Genomic DNA, 14,386 nt, shown 5'->3' with positions numbered 1-14,386 from the left:
CCACAAGTCCATGTACAAATTGATTGACCCACTATAGATGACTCCTGACCCTCATCTGAAAGCTGAATTTATCTTCACCTCGCCCAGAGCAAAACTTCTGTCGTGTTTGAAAAATTCCAGGTGAGAAGAGCAATGACTCAGACTTCACTACTTAGAAGCGTTTAAAAAACTGAGTGGGATCCTGACACAAATGGAAAAGAGAAGCTAAGCTATTTTCCTCTTACATTTTCTCAGCCCTTACATCTCCTATCAAGATCAATAGACATTTTCAATTATGTACCTTCTCTAGCTGTGCACAGAGACTAAGATGGAGATGGCGGCTTATTTTATAATCTATGAGTTCCTTTGCTAAGTATAGAGACATCTTTTATCTTTTTCTTCTTATTGTTATACTTTAAGTTCTAGGGTACATGTACACAATGTGCAGGTTTGATACATAGGTATACATGTGCCATGTTGGTTTGCTGCACCCATCAACTCATCATTTACATTAGGTATTTCTCCTAATGCTATCCCTCCCCCAGCCCCCCACCACCCCAGTGTGTTATGTTCCCCACCCTGGAGACACCTTTTATCTTAAAGGTTTTCAGAGGGGCATTTGCCTAGGAACATGGCACTTGGGTCTTATATTCTGGAAAATGAACGTGCTCAGTGCACCTGAAAATTACACTGAGTTTTACCAGGCACACTCTTCTTGTTGAGATGCAAGTACATGTGGCTTGGTGGACTTTTTGTAGGAATCTTAAGCTACAACAAAGGAGACAAATTCAAATTGTTTCGTGCATTTCTGCAGAGGTTTGTGGCACCATTTATTTCCAGGTGCTTGCCGTGCAATTCTGATCCAAAATTCAGTGCTGAAGCACATAAATTTAGCCTTTGAAAAGGGTGAGGACAATCACAAAGAGCTTCATTTGTGTTTAAAACTTGGCAATTTTAAAGGAATCTTATTAAGATAAAAAAGAGGGCCCGAGGCAGGTGGATCATGAGGTCAGGAGATCGAGACCATCCTGGCTAACACGGTGAAACCCCGTCTCTACTAAAAATACAAAAAATTAGCCGGGTGTGGTGGCGGGCGCCTGTAGTCCCAGCTACTCGGGAGGCTGAGGCAGGAGAATGGCGTGAACCAGGGAGGCGGAGCTTGCAGTGAGCCGAGATCGTGCCAGTGCACTCCAGCCTGGGAGACAGAATGAGAGGCCATCAAAAAAAAAAAAAAAAAAAAAAAAAAAAAAAAAAAAGAGGGCCAGGCACAGTGGCTCACATCTGTAATCTCTGCACTTTGGGAGATTGAGGTGGGTGGATCACCTGAGGTCAGGAGTTCAAGACCAGCCTGGGCAACATGGTGAAACCCCGTCTCTACTAAAAATACAAAAATTAGCTGTATGTGGTGGCATGTGACTGTAATCCCAGTTACCTGGGAGGCTGAGGCAGGAGAACAGCTTGAACCTGGGAGGCAGAGGTTGCAGTGAGCCGAGATCACACCATTGCACTCCAGCCTGGATGACAGAGCAAGGCTCTGTCTCAGGAAAAAAAAAAAAAAAAAAAAAAAGATAAAAAAGAGAAATTATTTTAGAAGTGGGTAATTATCCTAAACAAAGGCAAACTAAACCACCTTATAAAAAAACAGAAAATTTTGACTTACTATAGAAGAAGTGGAAAGAGGAAGTTTGGGTCAGATTTTTATTAATGAATAGATTTGATTAGGAAATAGGAGTTGATTCTTTTCAGTCTTATTTTTGAAGGAGAAATAGAACTTTCAGTTAGAAAAAAAAAGTTATTTCTTGATAAAATTAGTGCTCTGTCGAGTGATGCTTCTAATGTTTCCACTATAAATTATAGCAAAATATCTGAGTTTAAAGCTGAGAGTCTATGTTGAGTTACAGGACAGGGTGTGGGTGTCAAAATCTTTGGACTCTAAATGTTTACAGTGTTTTCTTTTATGAGCTCATGACTGCTGGGTTTTTCCATGAATTTGAAAGGAGTGTACAGTGTTTTGAAAAGAAGATTATTTGCTTAAACTTTTTAGACTGAACTAAAAATAGAAAAACACTGATTCTATTTTTGGAATGTCTTACAAGCTAAAAAGTAAACATGATTGCTGTACGTATTGAACAACATACTGAGAACAGATGTTTAAATAGCAAAACATAATAATTTAGCTGTTTGTGAAATATCACAGCATTTTAATGAATTGATTGTTAATGAAGAGATAGACCTATGTCATAAGTAAATTTCTGTTTCAGCAAGAGTGTTACGTACAAGGAGAAAGAAAGGCATCCCCAAGCTTGTGTGAACTTTATTCTCAAGGGACTTTGTTACTATCTTGTCTCCTCTGGGGTTGCAAGTTTGGGGGTTCCCTTTTACCTTGCAGTCTTCTTAGTATTTCTGGTGTGACTGCAGCCAGCTTTTAATTTTGCAAGGCTTTTGGATACATTTAATGAAGGTGGCTGGGGTCACTAAAACTGTTCTCATGAAGTCTGCTTGCTGTTATTCTGGCTAACAGGAAACTATGATGTAACGCACAAAATCAAAACATAAAATTGGAGACCTTGATTTAAATGTCGACATGGATACATCAAGGTAGAATATTCTTGAGGTACCCACCTCAATTTATAAGGTACTCCTCAATAAGTCCTCACCTAATTTGTCCTTCTACTTCTCTACACTTTCTTTCCTTCATGAACCAATTTATTGAGCACCGTTTGCTCTGATGATGATCTTCAGATACTCCATCTTGCCACCTGAAGATTCATCTTGAATCTGGCATGATTTAAAAGGTGAGTGTGGGTGTGTCCTCGAGAGAAAGTGAGCGATGTAGACAGGTAAGGAGGGATTGGAGGTGCAGGGCTGGGAGAGCAAGTGTGAGTTCCATGCGTGAGTGAGCAGGACCCATGCCTGGGGATGAATTTCCAAACTGTTGAAAGTGTGGTAGGCTAGTGACGCTTGTGTGTACCAAGTCTCTGCCCAGCTAGTATGATAGGAATTTACCAAAGACACTTGGACAATTTGTGGCTTGGCTTATGGAGTTAAAGTAACAAATGGAGCACAGTTTTGCTGTTAGACACCGCAACTCATAAAAAGGGAGAGGAAAATATCGAGACACATGCTGCAGGCCCACCATGCTGGAGTGAATTTTGGCTTACACACAATCTCTTCTCTGATCTTAACTGTATGTCCTGTCTTATTTTGTGTATCTATAAACCCAGCTCTGAGCTTGAGGCCTCCAGCCCATCATTTCTGTTTTACTTCTACATTTAAAACATATAATTCCCACTATTATTACGATACCAATCATTGTTGCTACTACTAATACTATTACTACCACCACTACATTTACAGCCAAAATTTGCTGTGCATCTACTATAGGCCAGTGCTTTATCTGTTTTTTTACTTCTTCTTTTTTTTTTGAGATGGAGTTTCGGTCTTGTCACCTAGGCTAGAGTGCAATGGCACAATCTCGGCTCACTGCAACCTCCACTTCCTGGGTTCAAGTGATTTTCCTGCCTCAGCCTCCAGAGTAGCTGGGATTACAGGCATCCACCACCACCATGCCTGGCTAATTTTTGTATTTTTAGTGGAGACTGGGTTTCACCACATTGACCAGGTTGGCCTTGAACTCCTGACCTCAGGTGATCCACTGCCTCAGCCTCCCAAAGTGCTGGGATTACAAGCATGAGTCACCAAAACTAGCCCTTTTAACTGTGGGTTCCATTATTACAAGAGCTCAGCGACTTAACTTACCTAAAGTCTTTCAATCATCATCACATAGAGGGATTTACCAAAATTAAGATATAATTTACATTCTGTAACATTTTGGTATTCAGCGAATCCACAAATTTTGGTATTTAGTATATTAGTGTAACCATCATCACCATCTAATTCCAAAACATTGTCATCACTGCAAAAAGAAACCCTGCACCCATTAGCAGTCTCTCCCTATATTCTCTTCTCTCCAGCCCCTGGCAACTGCTAGTCTATTTTCTGTCTCTATAGATTTGCCTATTCTGGATATTTCATATAAATGGAATCATACAGTATGCAGTCTTTTGTAACTGGCTTATTTCAATTGGCATAGTGTTTTCAAGGTCCATCAATGCTGTGGCATGTGTCAATACTTCATTATAGTCAAATAATATTCCATTGTATGGATATACCACATCTTGTTGATCCATTCATCAGTTGAGGGCCATCTGGGTTGTTTCCACTCTTGTGAGTTGTGCTGCTGTGCACGTTCATGGACACATTTTTACCTGGGCATATATGTTTTCAATTTATGCAGAGGGATTTTTAGTGTTAGATTTTCAGGATTTGGTATTATCCTTGGCAAATACTGGTTTCTTTGGAAACAAACTTTTCTGTTTGTAAGAGATGGCTGCGTATCATCAAACTAACACTAACATTCCCTCTCCACTATGAAGCTCTGATTTCTGTCCTATCTTCTCCTATGCAAGGCCTGATTTCCAGAGAACACTAATCCTCTAAGCCTTTCTCCATGCGGATCCTTCTTCCTGGAAAACCCATTCCGTCTACACCATCTGTAAAAGGCCTGAAACCAGCCAGAAAGCTGGGTTTTCCTTTGCAGCCTGAAGTCATTTTCCTTTCTCTGGGAACTCATCAAAGCTTCACCTGGGCTTTAAGGGAAAATAACTTCAGAGTTTTTTCACTCTTTTCCCTGCCTGAGCTTCCCTGCTACCCTCTATGCCCCTTGAGGGCAGGATTCTGGTCTGACTCAGTTTTTCTATTTCCTGCAAGGAATTCTGTGGCTTTCCACAATAGGTGGTAATGAATATTCATATTTGTGAAGTGAATACATGCCTGATCCATTGCCAAGTGGTTCTGATTCACTTGAAACCCAGTTGAATTTCCTTGTAGAGTTGATATTACAATGGCTCTACTTTTAAACAGGTCTGAGGGTGGGGAAGATCAAGCTGGCAGAGTGAGGTCATTCTTTTGCATGTGTCCCTACCTCACTGGCCCCCACACTGGAGGGCAGCGTGCCTGGCATCACCTCCTAAACTCACAGGAGGTTTTGCTGCCCTTGCTTCTTGCTCCTCCTAAACAGAAGAAATTGGCAGAAGAGCTGGGGCAGGAGTGTCAGGGTTTGTTTTGGAGGGGATATGGTCAGGCTTAGTAGGGAAGCAACTGTTCCAGTTCCCAGACTGGCCACCCTGTCTTTCAAGTCCTCCATTTATATCTCAGGAGTGCTGAGATGGTGAGACATTAAAGCATCCTTTGAAAGTTACTTAGACAACAATTGGGGATTTCTGTAGGGATACTGTATTAGTCCATCCTTATGCTGCTAATAAAGACATACCAGAAACTGGGTAATTAAAAAGGAAAGTGGTTTGACTCACAGTTCCACATGGCTAGGGAGGCCTCAAAATCATGGCGGAAGGCGAGAAGGAGCAAGTCACATCTTACACGGCAACAGACAGAAGAATTGAGAGCCAAATAAAAGGGGTTTCCCCTTATAAAACCATCAGATCTCATGAGACTCATTTACTACCATGAGAACGGGATGAGGGAAATCACCCCCATGATTCATTTATCTCCCACCGTGTCCCTCCCACAACTTGTGGGAATTATGGGAGCTACAGTTCAAGATGAGATTTGGGTGGTGACACAGCAAAACCATATCAGTTACTATCATGTTTACATCTTTGCAGTCCTATTTGGATAGCCTATTGCTTTCCACAAAACAACTATATATATATTTTAAAGTAAAGGGGCTGGGCACCGTGGCTCACCCTTGTAATCCCAGCACTTTGGGAGGCCGAGTTGGGCAGATCACAAGGTCGGGAGATTGAGACCATCCTGGCTAACACGGTGAAACCCCATCTCTACTAAAAATACAAAAAAAAAAAAAATAGCTGGGTGTGGTGGAGGGTGCCCATAGTCCCAGCTACTCGGGAGGCTGAGGCAGGAGAGTGGCGTGAACCCGGGAGGTGGAGCTTGCAGTGAATAGAGTGAGATGACGCCACTGCACTCCAGCCTGGGCGAAAGTGCGAGACTCCATCTCAAAAAATAAAATAAAATAAAATAAAAGTAAAGGATCTAAAACTGTAAGAGTGGTTCTCGATCCTGGCTGATAATCAGAATCACTTGTTAGAATAGATTTCTAAGCTTTAAGTAAACCCAGAGTCAGCATTATGGGTCAACACCAATAATGACCTCTAGGGCTGAGTTCAGTGGGCTGACACATTTGACTCAGCTAGCTGGAGTGTTTTAGTAATTGAGAATGCATTCTCCAAGATGCCGTAGTTCCTTCCTTCTTTATTCTCTGACACCTTGCACTCTTCACACATTTATATGACCTGCCTGCCCTTTGAGGTCTCTGAGAATTTGACCTTTGCTCCAAAACAGTCAAATCATCTGCTCTCTACTTTCCCTCTCGCTCCGCCACCCTCCCATTACAGTTACAGGTGACTCTGATAGACAATCAGGGCTGGAAACTATCAGTGTCTTTGAGCAACGACTATTCTGTCTGCAGAGGTTCTTAATTCTGACTGCATGAGAGAACCACCTTGGAGATGTTAAAAATTACTGATGCCTGGCTGGGTGTGGTGGCTTATGCCTGCCATTTCAGCACTTTGGGAGGCTGAGGTAGGCAGATCACCTGAGGTCAGGAGTTTGAGACCAGCCTGACCAACATGTAGAAGCCCTGTCTCTACTAAAGTTACAAAGATTAGCCAGGTGTGGTGGTGCATGCCTGTAATCTCAACTACTCAGGAGGCTGAGGCAGGAGAATCACTTGAATCCAGGAGGCGGAGGTTGCTGTTAGCCGAGATCGTGCCATTGCACTCCAGCCTGGGCAAGAAGAGTGAAAATTCCGTCTTAAAAAAAAAAAAAAATACTGATGCCCGGTATACATACAATCCTTTCATGGCAGCATACGCAGTTCCTTGAGGGAAGGATATATTTTTCAGATGGGTGGGAGAGTGGTATTTTACAGAAAATTGTGTATTTGAGTATAGGACTAGATTTTCTGTTAAGTTTTCCTTTCATGGAATTCCAGATTATAACAGGGAATATCTTTGTGCAGTGTGACTGGCAAGCTACATGCTGGTAGTGAATTAAAATAAGAGCTGTCATGTATATTTCTTAAAATATTTGGTGTTAGAGCACCACACATTACTATCAAATCTACCCAATTCAAAGGCTCCTACTTTCCCATGAGATGAGTGATTCTGCCTACTCCTGGATTAGGAAGGAAAACTTGGATCAGAGAAAGACCTCTGTGTACCTAAAAGATAACACAAACCTTAGACAAATTCTAACCCAGACTGCAGGAGCCTCTACCCTGGATGGGTATATACAGCGAATTGGATCCAGGTTTAAACAATGAAGTCTTCATGTCCTTATTTCACCTGCCTGCATACGTTCCCGCTGTAACTGTTACATTCAGAATTTGGCCTGCTTTTGCAAGAAATGCAGTTTTTATTCCCCTAAACCTAATGCAATTTCCATTTTTTTGGCATCCCTATTTTTTGTGGCAGAAAATTTATCTTTGTCATAGGTACTTCAGATTTCTTTAGTCAATTCAGGGTTCTCCCCATCCTTTCCCCAGAGTTGCTTCTAAATTCTGGGCATTTTTGGAGAGTTTTGTGTAGGAGTTGGAGTGATGGAGTATGATGACATTTGTCCTGGGTTCAGCTTGTCTAGTCTGGTCCTCAGCTGACCATCCACTCACATCAAAACTATGTTGTTGCCTGATAACTCTCTAGGTCGCTCTCTAGTAGAACTGGTTCATACCAGTCCAAGAACACAGGACAATTTTGGCTGCTTTCTCCAGGGCCTATTGGTCAGTACCTTTTAATCATTAATGTTTTAAGACCAATGTTAATGCATCTCATCTACTAGTGCTTCTCAAACTTTAATGAGTATACCAGTCACCTGGAATTTTGGTAAAATGAAGGTTTTGATGCAGTAGGTCTAGATCAGGGCAGGGCCTGAGATTCTGCATTTCTAACAAACAGCCAGTTGCTGCTAAGGCTACTGGTCTGTGGACCATACGTAGAATAGTAAGGTCGTAGAGTCCAGAAGCATTCTCGCTGTTATGGAACTGTCAGCCTCCATCTCTTCTAAGTGTTTGGGAAAGTGATGTGGTAACAGGGAAAGATTTGGCTAAATGGCTGCAAATGCACTCCTTTTTCCACCTTCATTAAGCAGGGAATATCACTGCTGAAAAGAATGAGACAATAGCACTTCCCTAGGATGCTTCGAAGGCCCTTTTCAAGGGTGGCCTCTGTTGGAATGATGTTACTTTGTTTTGAGACAGGGTCTTGCTCTGTCACCCAGGCTGGAGTGCAGTGGCTGAATCTCAACTCACTACAGACTTGAACTCCAGGGCTCAAATGATCTTCCCACCTCAGCCTCCCGAGTAGCTAGGACTACAGGCATGTGTCACTATGTCCAGCTAATTTATTTTTATTTTTCCTTTTTGTAGGCATGGGGTCTCACCATGTTGCCCAGGCTGGTCTTGAACTCTTGAGCTCAAGCGATCCTCCCACCTTGGCATCCCAAAGTGCTGGGATTACAGGCATGAGCCACTGTGCATGGCCTGATATTTCTCTTGACTTTCTCCACGGCTTTTTTTTTTTTTTTTGAGACAGAGTCTCACTCTTCCCCCAGGCTGGAGTGCAGTGGTATGATCTCAGCTCACTGTAACCTAGGCCTCACAGGCTCAAGTGATTCTTCTATCTCAGCCTCCCGAGTAGCTGGGATTACAGGCGTGTGCCATCACACCCGGTTAATTTTTGGTATTTTTAGTAGAGACGAGGTTTCACCATGTTGGCCAGGCTGGTCTTGAACTCCTGACCTCAGGTGATCCACCTGCCTCGGCCTCCCAGAGTGCTGGGATTACAGACGTGAGCCACCGTGCCCAGCCTCTCCATGCCTTTATGGTTTTATCTATTCCTATGCATGAGATAAAACCACAAGCGTGGAAAAAAGAGAAAACCCTATCATCCCCCATGATCCTCTCCTTTTGATATTCATGCCCTTATATTATCTCCTCCCCTTAACTGTGGACTAGACTTATGTCTTTGGTTTTCACAAACAGTAATAGAGCAAAACTGTTGGGATGTCATACCTTAATTTATTAAAAAAAAAAAAAACCCTCTTTTTGGATTTGTGCGTTCTCTCGGATCACTTGTGCTGGGGGATACAAACTGCCATTTTCTGATTAGCACTATGGAAAAAAACAACAAGAAATGGGGGCCCTGAGTCCAGCGGCCTGTGAGGAACTAAATACTGGCAACACCTATGTGAATGAGTGTGGAAGTGGATCCTTCAGTTCCAGGCCAGTCTTGAGATGACTGCAGCCTCAGTTAACAGCTTGGCTGAAATTTTGGGGAGACTTTCAGCCAGAGCCATCCAGCTAAGATGCTCCTGGATTTCTGACCCACAGAAGTTGTTTGTGGTTTTAAGCTTCTTAGTTTTGGGGTAATTTTTTATACAGCAATAGGTAGCTAATACCCTCACTAAACTCAGATGCCGGAGGGTTAGGGAACAACATTAAAATGTCCCAATGGTCCTTCATGAAGATAATGCACAATTAGTAAAAGGAAAAGAGAAGCAGAATTCTTGGGCTGGGTTGGCCATTTGGCCTGAGAAACTCAGTGAGTGGTTCCACCTGACACATACATTACACATCAGCAATTAGATCTTTGGACTTTTTTTTTTTTTTTTTCAACGTGGAACTCAGCAGTGGCTGGGATTGAAACTCAGCTTTACCTTTGTAGCCATAAACTGACCACCTTGTCTCACCATCTTGCCTTGGGAGAGAAGAAAACTATGGTGAAATCAACATTTCTCAAGTTGCAAAAGCCTCCCGGCAGGCAGGAGCTAAAGGGTTCTTTTCCTCTGCCCCATTTTTGGTCTCAATCGCCGAGTTTTCTGACTCCGAGAAAACCACCTTTGATTATATAAAGGTATTAGGGGCTGGGGAACACTGGTCCTTTTGTTACCAGCAATCTAAAGCGCTTAGGAAGAAACGCCCTGGGGGTGGGGATCACCCCTGGAAAGTTGGGCGGGCTTTGTGTTAGCTCCAACTCTGGGGCTTTTGTCGAACTTCGGAGAGGGAAGAATTCTTAGATTTCTGAAAGTTGTGCGAAACGGACCCCAGAGGCCTGGAAAGGCGCGTCCCCAGCCTCCAGGGTTTCCTGCGCAGCCCTAGGCATCTCTGAGGGGGGCGACCCCAGCATGTCCCAACTTCCCGCCGGCAGCGGAGCGCGGGGGTGGGCGGGGTCGGCCGCGCGCCCTCCCCTCCTGTCCCCTCCTCCCCCCGCCCACCCCCTCCCCGCGCTCTCCCCTCCCCGCCCTCTCCCCTCCCACTTCCCTTTCTCTGCCTGGCCGCCCGGCGGGCGCGACCTCTCGGGGCAGTGACGAGCTGGGTGGAGCCCGCCGCCGCCGCCGCCGCCGCCGCCGGGGAGAGCGATGCCCCGGCCCCGCTGCTCCCCAAGCCCGCCCCCGGCCGCCCGCGGGCCCACGGGCAGGCGGCGGGAGTGAGCGGGAGCCGGCGGGCGAAGAGCCGCCGCCCGGCCCGCGATGTCACCATTGTTCAGTTGGGTGGCCAAGGTAGGCGGCGTCGGGCGGGCGCCCGTTACCGGAGCGGAGCGGCAGGCGCGGGGAAGGTTACATTCGTAACCTTCGGGCCGGGCTGGGCCGGGCAGCTGTGGGGGGGGGGGCTAGGCGCGGCGGGGGGTGAGCGGCGGGCGCGACCGGGTCGTTAGCCGCGCGTTTCTCGTTCATTAGTCTCCCAGATCCCTGTGGGGAGGACTAGCGAGGTAACGGCGCCCATTTCACAGTTGGGGAGACTGAGGCTGGACTTGGAGACCCCTGCGGAAGCCCGAACCCAGCGGGCGCCTCCTCCGGCCCCTGTTGCTCCCCGCGCCGCGTAGGTGCCGCTTGGTGCTCCCCGGCAGGGGACCTCGCGGATGTCGACCCCGCGTGTCTCCTTCGCGGGTGTCGCCCTCGTGTGTCTCCCTCGTAGATGTCGGCTTGCGCTGGGCCGCCTGGACTGGGCGCCGAGGATGCCCAAAGGCTGAAGCTGGTGCCCGCAAGGGGTGTCTGTCTTTCGTTTTTAACCCTCTGGTTTCAAAGGGCATGTTCTGAGGTCTGAGTTTTAAATAGAAGTTTTTAACTTTCCATTCCTACAAAGTTTTGTTTTCAGAACATCAGCGCTTTCGAGATAACTGGGTGGTGCAAATTCAGGCCAGTTGCACTGTTGCTAACAGGAAGGCATTAGTGTAGATTTCCAGAGTTCCCACCAGCTGGAGAACACAGTAGTAGCATCAATAGCATTCTTTTTATCCACTCCTGCAGTGCCAGGTGTCTGAATGTGTTTTAAAGGATGCGACCCTCCCTGCCTTGAAAGGCTCGCTGGTCGTTAGGGCATCTTGCTGTCACCCCATGAACTCAGTCCCTTGGCCGGCTCCTTCGCAGGGCGTGCTTCCTGTGTATGGCTGGTTGAGTAATAAGCTCACAAACTCGTTAGCCATTCTGGGAGCCTTTACCAATTAATAATTTAATTAGGTGGTGGTTATATCTCCAGTTATGCAATGCTTTTACGGTATTATTTAATTTCATTTTTATGAGTACCTGTTTGTGAGCAGGTGTGGCTTTGCCTGTGATTTAAGTGACAAAATTGGAGACACAGAAACTAGATAACACTAGTTTTTAGATGGGCAAAAGTTTTTAGATAGATGTTCTTACTAGGTAAATAACATTCCATTAGAATCACTTCCTGAAACATAGCTGGTGGTAAAATGAGATGACTTTCAAAAACGTTTTGAGTCATTAAAAAGCGGTTTTGTACCGAAGAAAAATTGGTAATACCTACACATTCTGGTTTGAACTGATAGCTAATTAGCTTTTATAGGTATCAGTAAATCTAAAAACTTTTTTGAAGTTTGAAAAGTAATTCAGTGTGTTGTCTGATTATATTTTACTTCCTCATCCTAGATTGAGGATTTGAGTCTACTTTTATATCATTATGCTTTTGTACTGTAAGGCCAAAGGGAGAAAAAAAAAAAAAAAACAAATCGCAACTCATTTTATTGCAAAACCAATAAGAAGTAAATGTAAATTTTTAAAAACTTACTGCTAGTACTGTGTAAGTTTTACTTTTCCAGAACATATTTAGTAAGATGCTATTCATTGTGGGAGTGAGATGGATTTCTGTTTACTTTGGTACAGAGGAGACAGTGAAAACGCCCCCAACAAAGCCTTATTTCAAAAACCATCACAGACTTTTAGGACGATTGTTAGCCTTCTCCGAGTGTCAAATCATTAGAAAAATTTATATAGAGGAAATGTAGGCTGGTAGCTTAATTTGGATTCTGAATCTTGTTATTTCAAAATTATTATTTTTGAGACAGAGTCTCACTCTGTCACCTAGGCTGGAGTGCAGTGGTGCGATCTCAGCTCACTGCACCCTCCACCTCCCAGGTTCAAGTCATTCTTGTGTCTCAGCCTCCCCAGTAGCTGGAATTACAGGTGTGCGCCACCATGCCCAGCTAATTTTTGTATTTTCAGTAGAGATGGGGTTTTGCCTTATTGGCCAGGCAGGCCTTGAACTCTTGGGCTCAAGTAATGCACCGGCCTCGGCCTCCCAAAGTGCTGGGATTACAGGTGTGAGCCACCGCACCCAGCCTAAAAATTACTATTTCAATTACAGGACAACAGCGAAAAACTATTAAATGTTTTTGGAGCAAATTCCTGTATACCTCTTAGCATACATTTTAAAAATGTGATTATTTTATATTTCATTTCCTCTAGGTGGTGCAGCCATTACAAATTATATCCTGAAATTGAATGATTTTTATAGATAACATGTTATCCTGTGAAAGATTTTAGAACATGAAATTACTCTTTGGAAGTTCATTTCTTGGAGTTATAGACTAAGAATGATATTCTATGGAACTGATGTGGTTTACGGTGAAGAGGCAAGTCATTAACATACTTTACATTACAAACTAGGTAATATCCTGAAGACAAAGACAAAAGGTATAGATAATACACACAATGTGAATAATCCTGAAGTTGTTATATTTGACTTCAGAATGCCCCTTCAGAAACACACAGCTGCACATGAGCACAGGCCTCACACAAACACCTGCACATCCAGTTATGCAGCTGACTTTCCTTTTCCTTTTTCATTTTGACCTTTGCAACTGCAGCTGAACACCTGGTAGCAAAGGAGAAGGGCTGGGCGTCAGTTGATTCGCATGGATACCTGAGCATGGATGTGTTTTTCTTGCGCAATGCATTATTATTGTGTGTATATTGAATGTGTAGAGTGGGCAATTTCATGACGTAGGAATAAAGCCAAAACGGAAGAGTTTTATTTTAAAGAGATTATTTCTTTTTTCTTTTTTTTTTTTTTTTTGAGACGGAGTCTTGCTCTGTCGCCCAGGCTGGAGTGCAGTGGCTGGATCTCAGCTCACTGCAACCTCCGCCTCCTGGGTTCACGCCATTCTCCTGCCTCAGCCTCCCGAGTAGCTGGGACCACAGGCGCCGGCCACCTCGCCCGGCTAATTTTTTGTATTTTTAGTAGAGACGGGGTTTCACCATGTTAGCCAGGATGGTCTCGATCTCCTGACCTCGTGATCCGCCCGTCTCGGCCTCCCAAAGTGCTGGGATTACAGGCTTGAGCCACCGCGCCCGGCCTAAAGAGATTATTTCTTAAAGAAGAAAGAAAAACATGAGATGTACTTTTAAAAAAAATTGGACGTGATCTGGAACTTTACGGCAGGTGTGCATTGTGTCAAGAATGTGGCTGGGCTTTAGAGCACTGTGATTTCTTGATTAGTCTTTCACTGGGGACACTTGACTTTTTACACAGTTTATACATAAAACTGAACTTTTCAAGCTTTGTGATTTTCATAGTAAACTCACAGATGTCCCCAACAACCTGGCAGTTTTGAGTATATCTACTGTTTCTATGCCTCCATGTATCTGTTAGTGAAAACTAACTGCAGCAGAACTGCCAAGTAACTTTCAGAAGTTATTTGGATTTGCACCTGCTTATAAAGTTTGTAGCTAAGATTATTGCTGGTGTTTCAAGTTAGTAGATTTTAAATATACATATGTCAGTTTATGAGAAAAAATGGAAAATGAGAACTAAATATAGCCAAGTTTGCTGTGTTTCAAATCCAAGTTCAGTTTCTTATAGTTTATGGTGTGTATTATTTAGTTTATGAATAAAGTATTTGTGTATGTAATGCATTAATAAGGCATTTAACTGTGTATTTTCCAGTGCTCATTCAACAAGTGTTTATTAGTACTTTTTGTATATAAGTAGTGTTTATGTCCTGGAGGAGTTAATTCACTCTCCACAATAGATTATCCTTTAAAAAGTGTGCACCCTGAAGATTTATAAATTAAA

At 43.9% G+C, this 14,386-nt stretch overlaps 1 protein-coding gene across 8 annotated transcripts in view; it reads left to right on the top strand.

Annotated features, from left to right (window-relative positions):
• The window catches only part of TBC1D1 (TBC1 domain family member 1), a 242,938-nt gene that overhangs the window by 71,614 nt on the left and 156,938 nt on the right, over nucleotides 1–14,386 (top strand). The window contains exon 1 of one of the 8 annotated variants that reach the window (XM_023224638.1): nucleotides 10,358–10,575. The exons of the other annotated variants lie outside the window; for them this stretch is intronic. Within the exon in view, the coding sequence (XP_023080406.1) occupies nucleotides 10,546–10,575 (30 nt within the window). The 5' untranslated portion in view covers nucleotides 10,358–10,545. Of the gene's footprint in view, nucleotides 1–10,357; nucleotides 10,576–14,386 lie in introns of those variants that run through there. 8 annotated transcript variants of the gene reach the window in all.

The sequence above is a fragment of the Piliocolobus tephrosceles genome, chromosome 3 (genome assembly GCF_002776525.5).
Source record: "Piliocolobus tephrosceles isolate RC106 chromosome 3, ASM277652v3, whole genome shotgun sequence".
Taxonomy (NCBI): Eukaryota; Metazoa; Chordata; class Mammalia; order Primates; family Cercopithecidae; genus Piliocolobus; species Piliocolobus tephrosceles.
The sequence above is the reverse complement of the archived record's forward strand: the minus strand, read 5'-3'. Positions and strand labels throughout refer to the sequence as shown.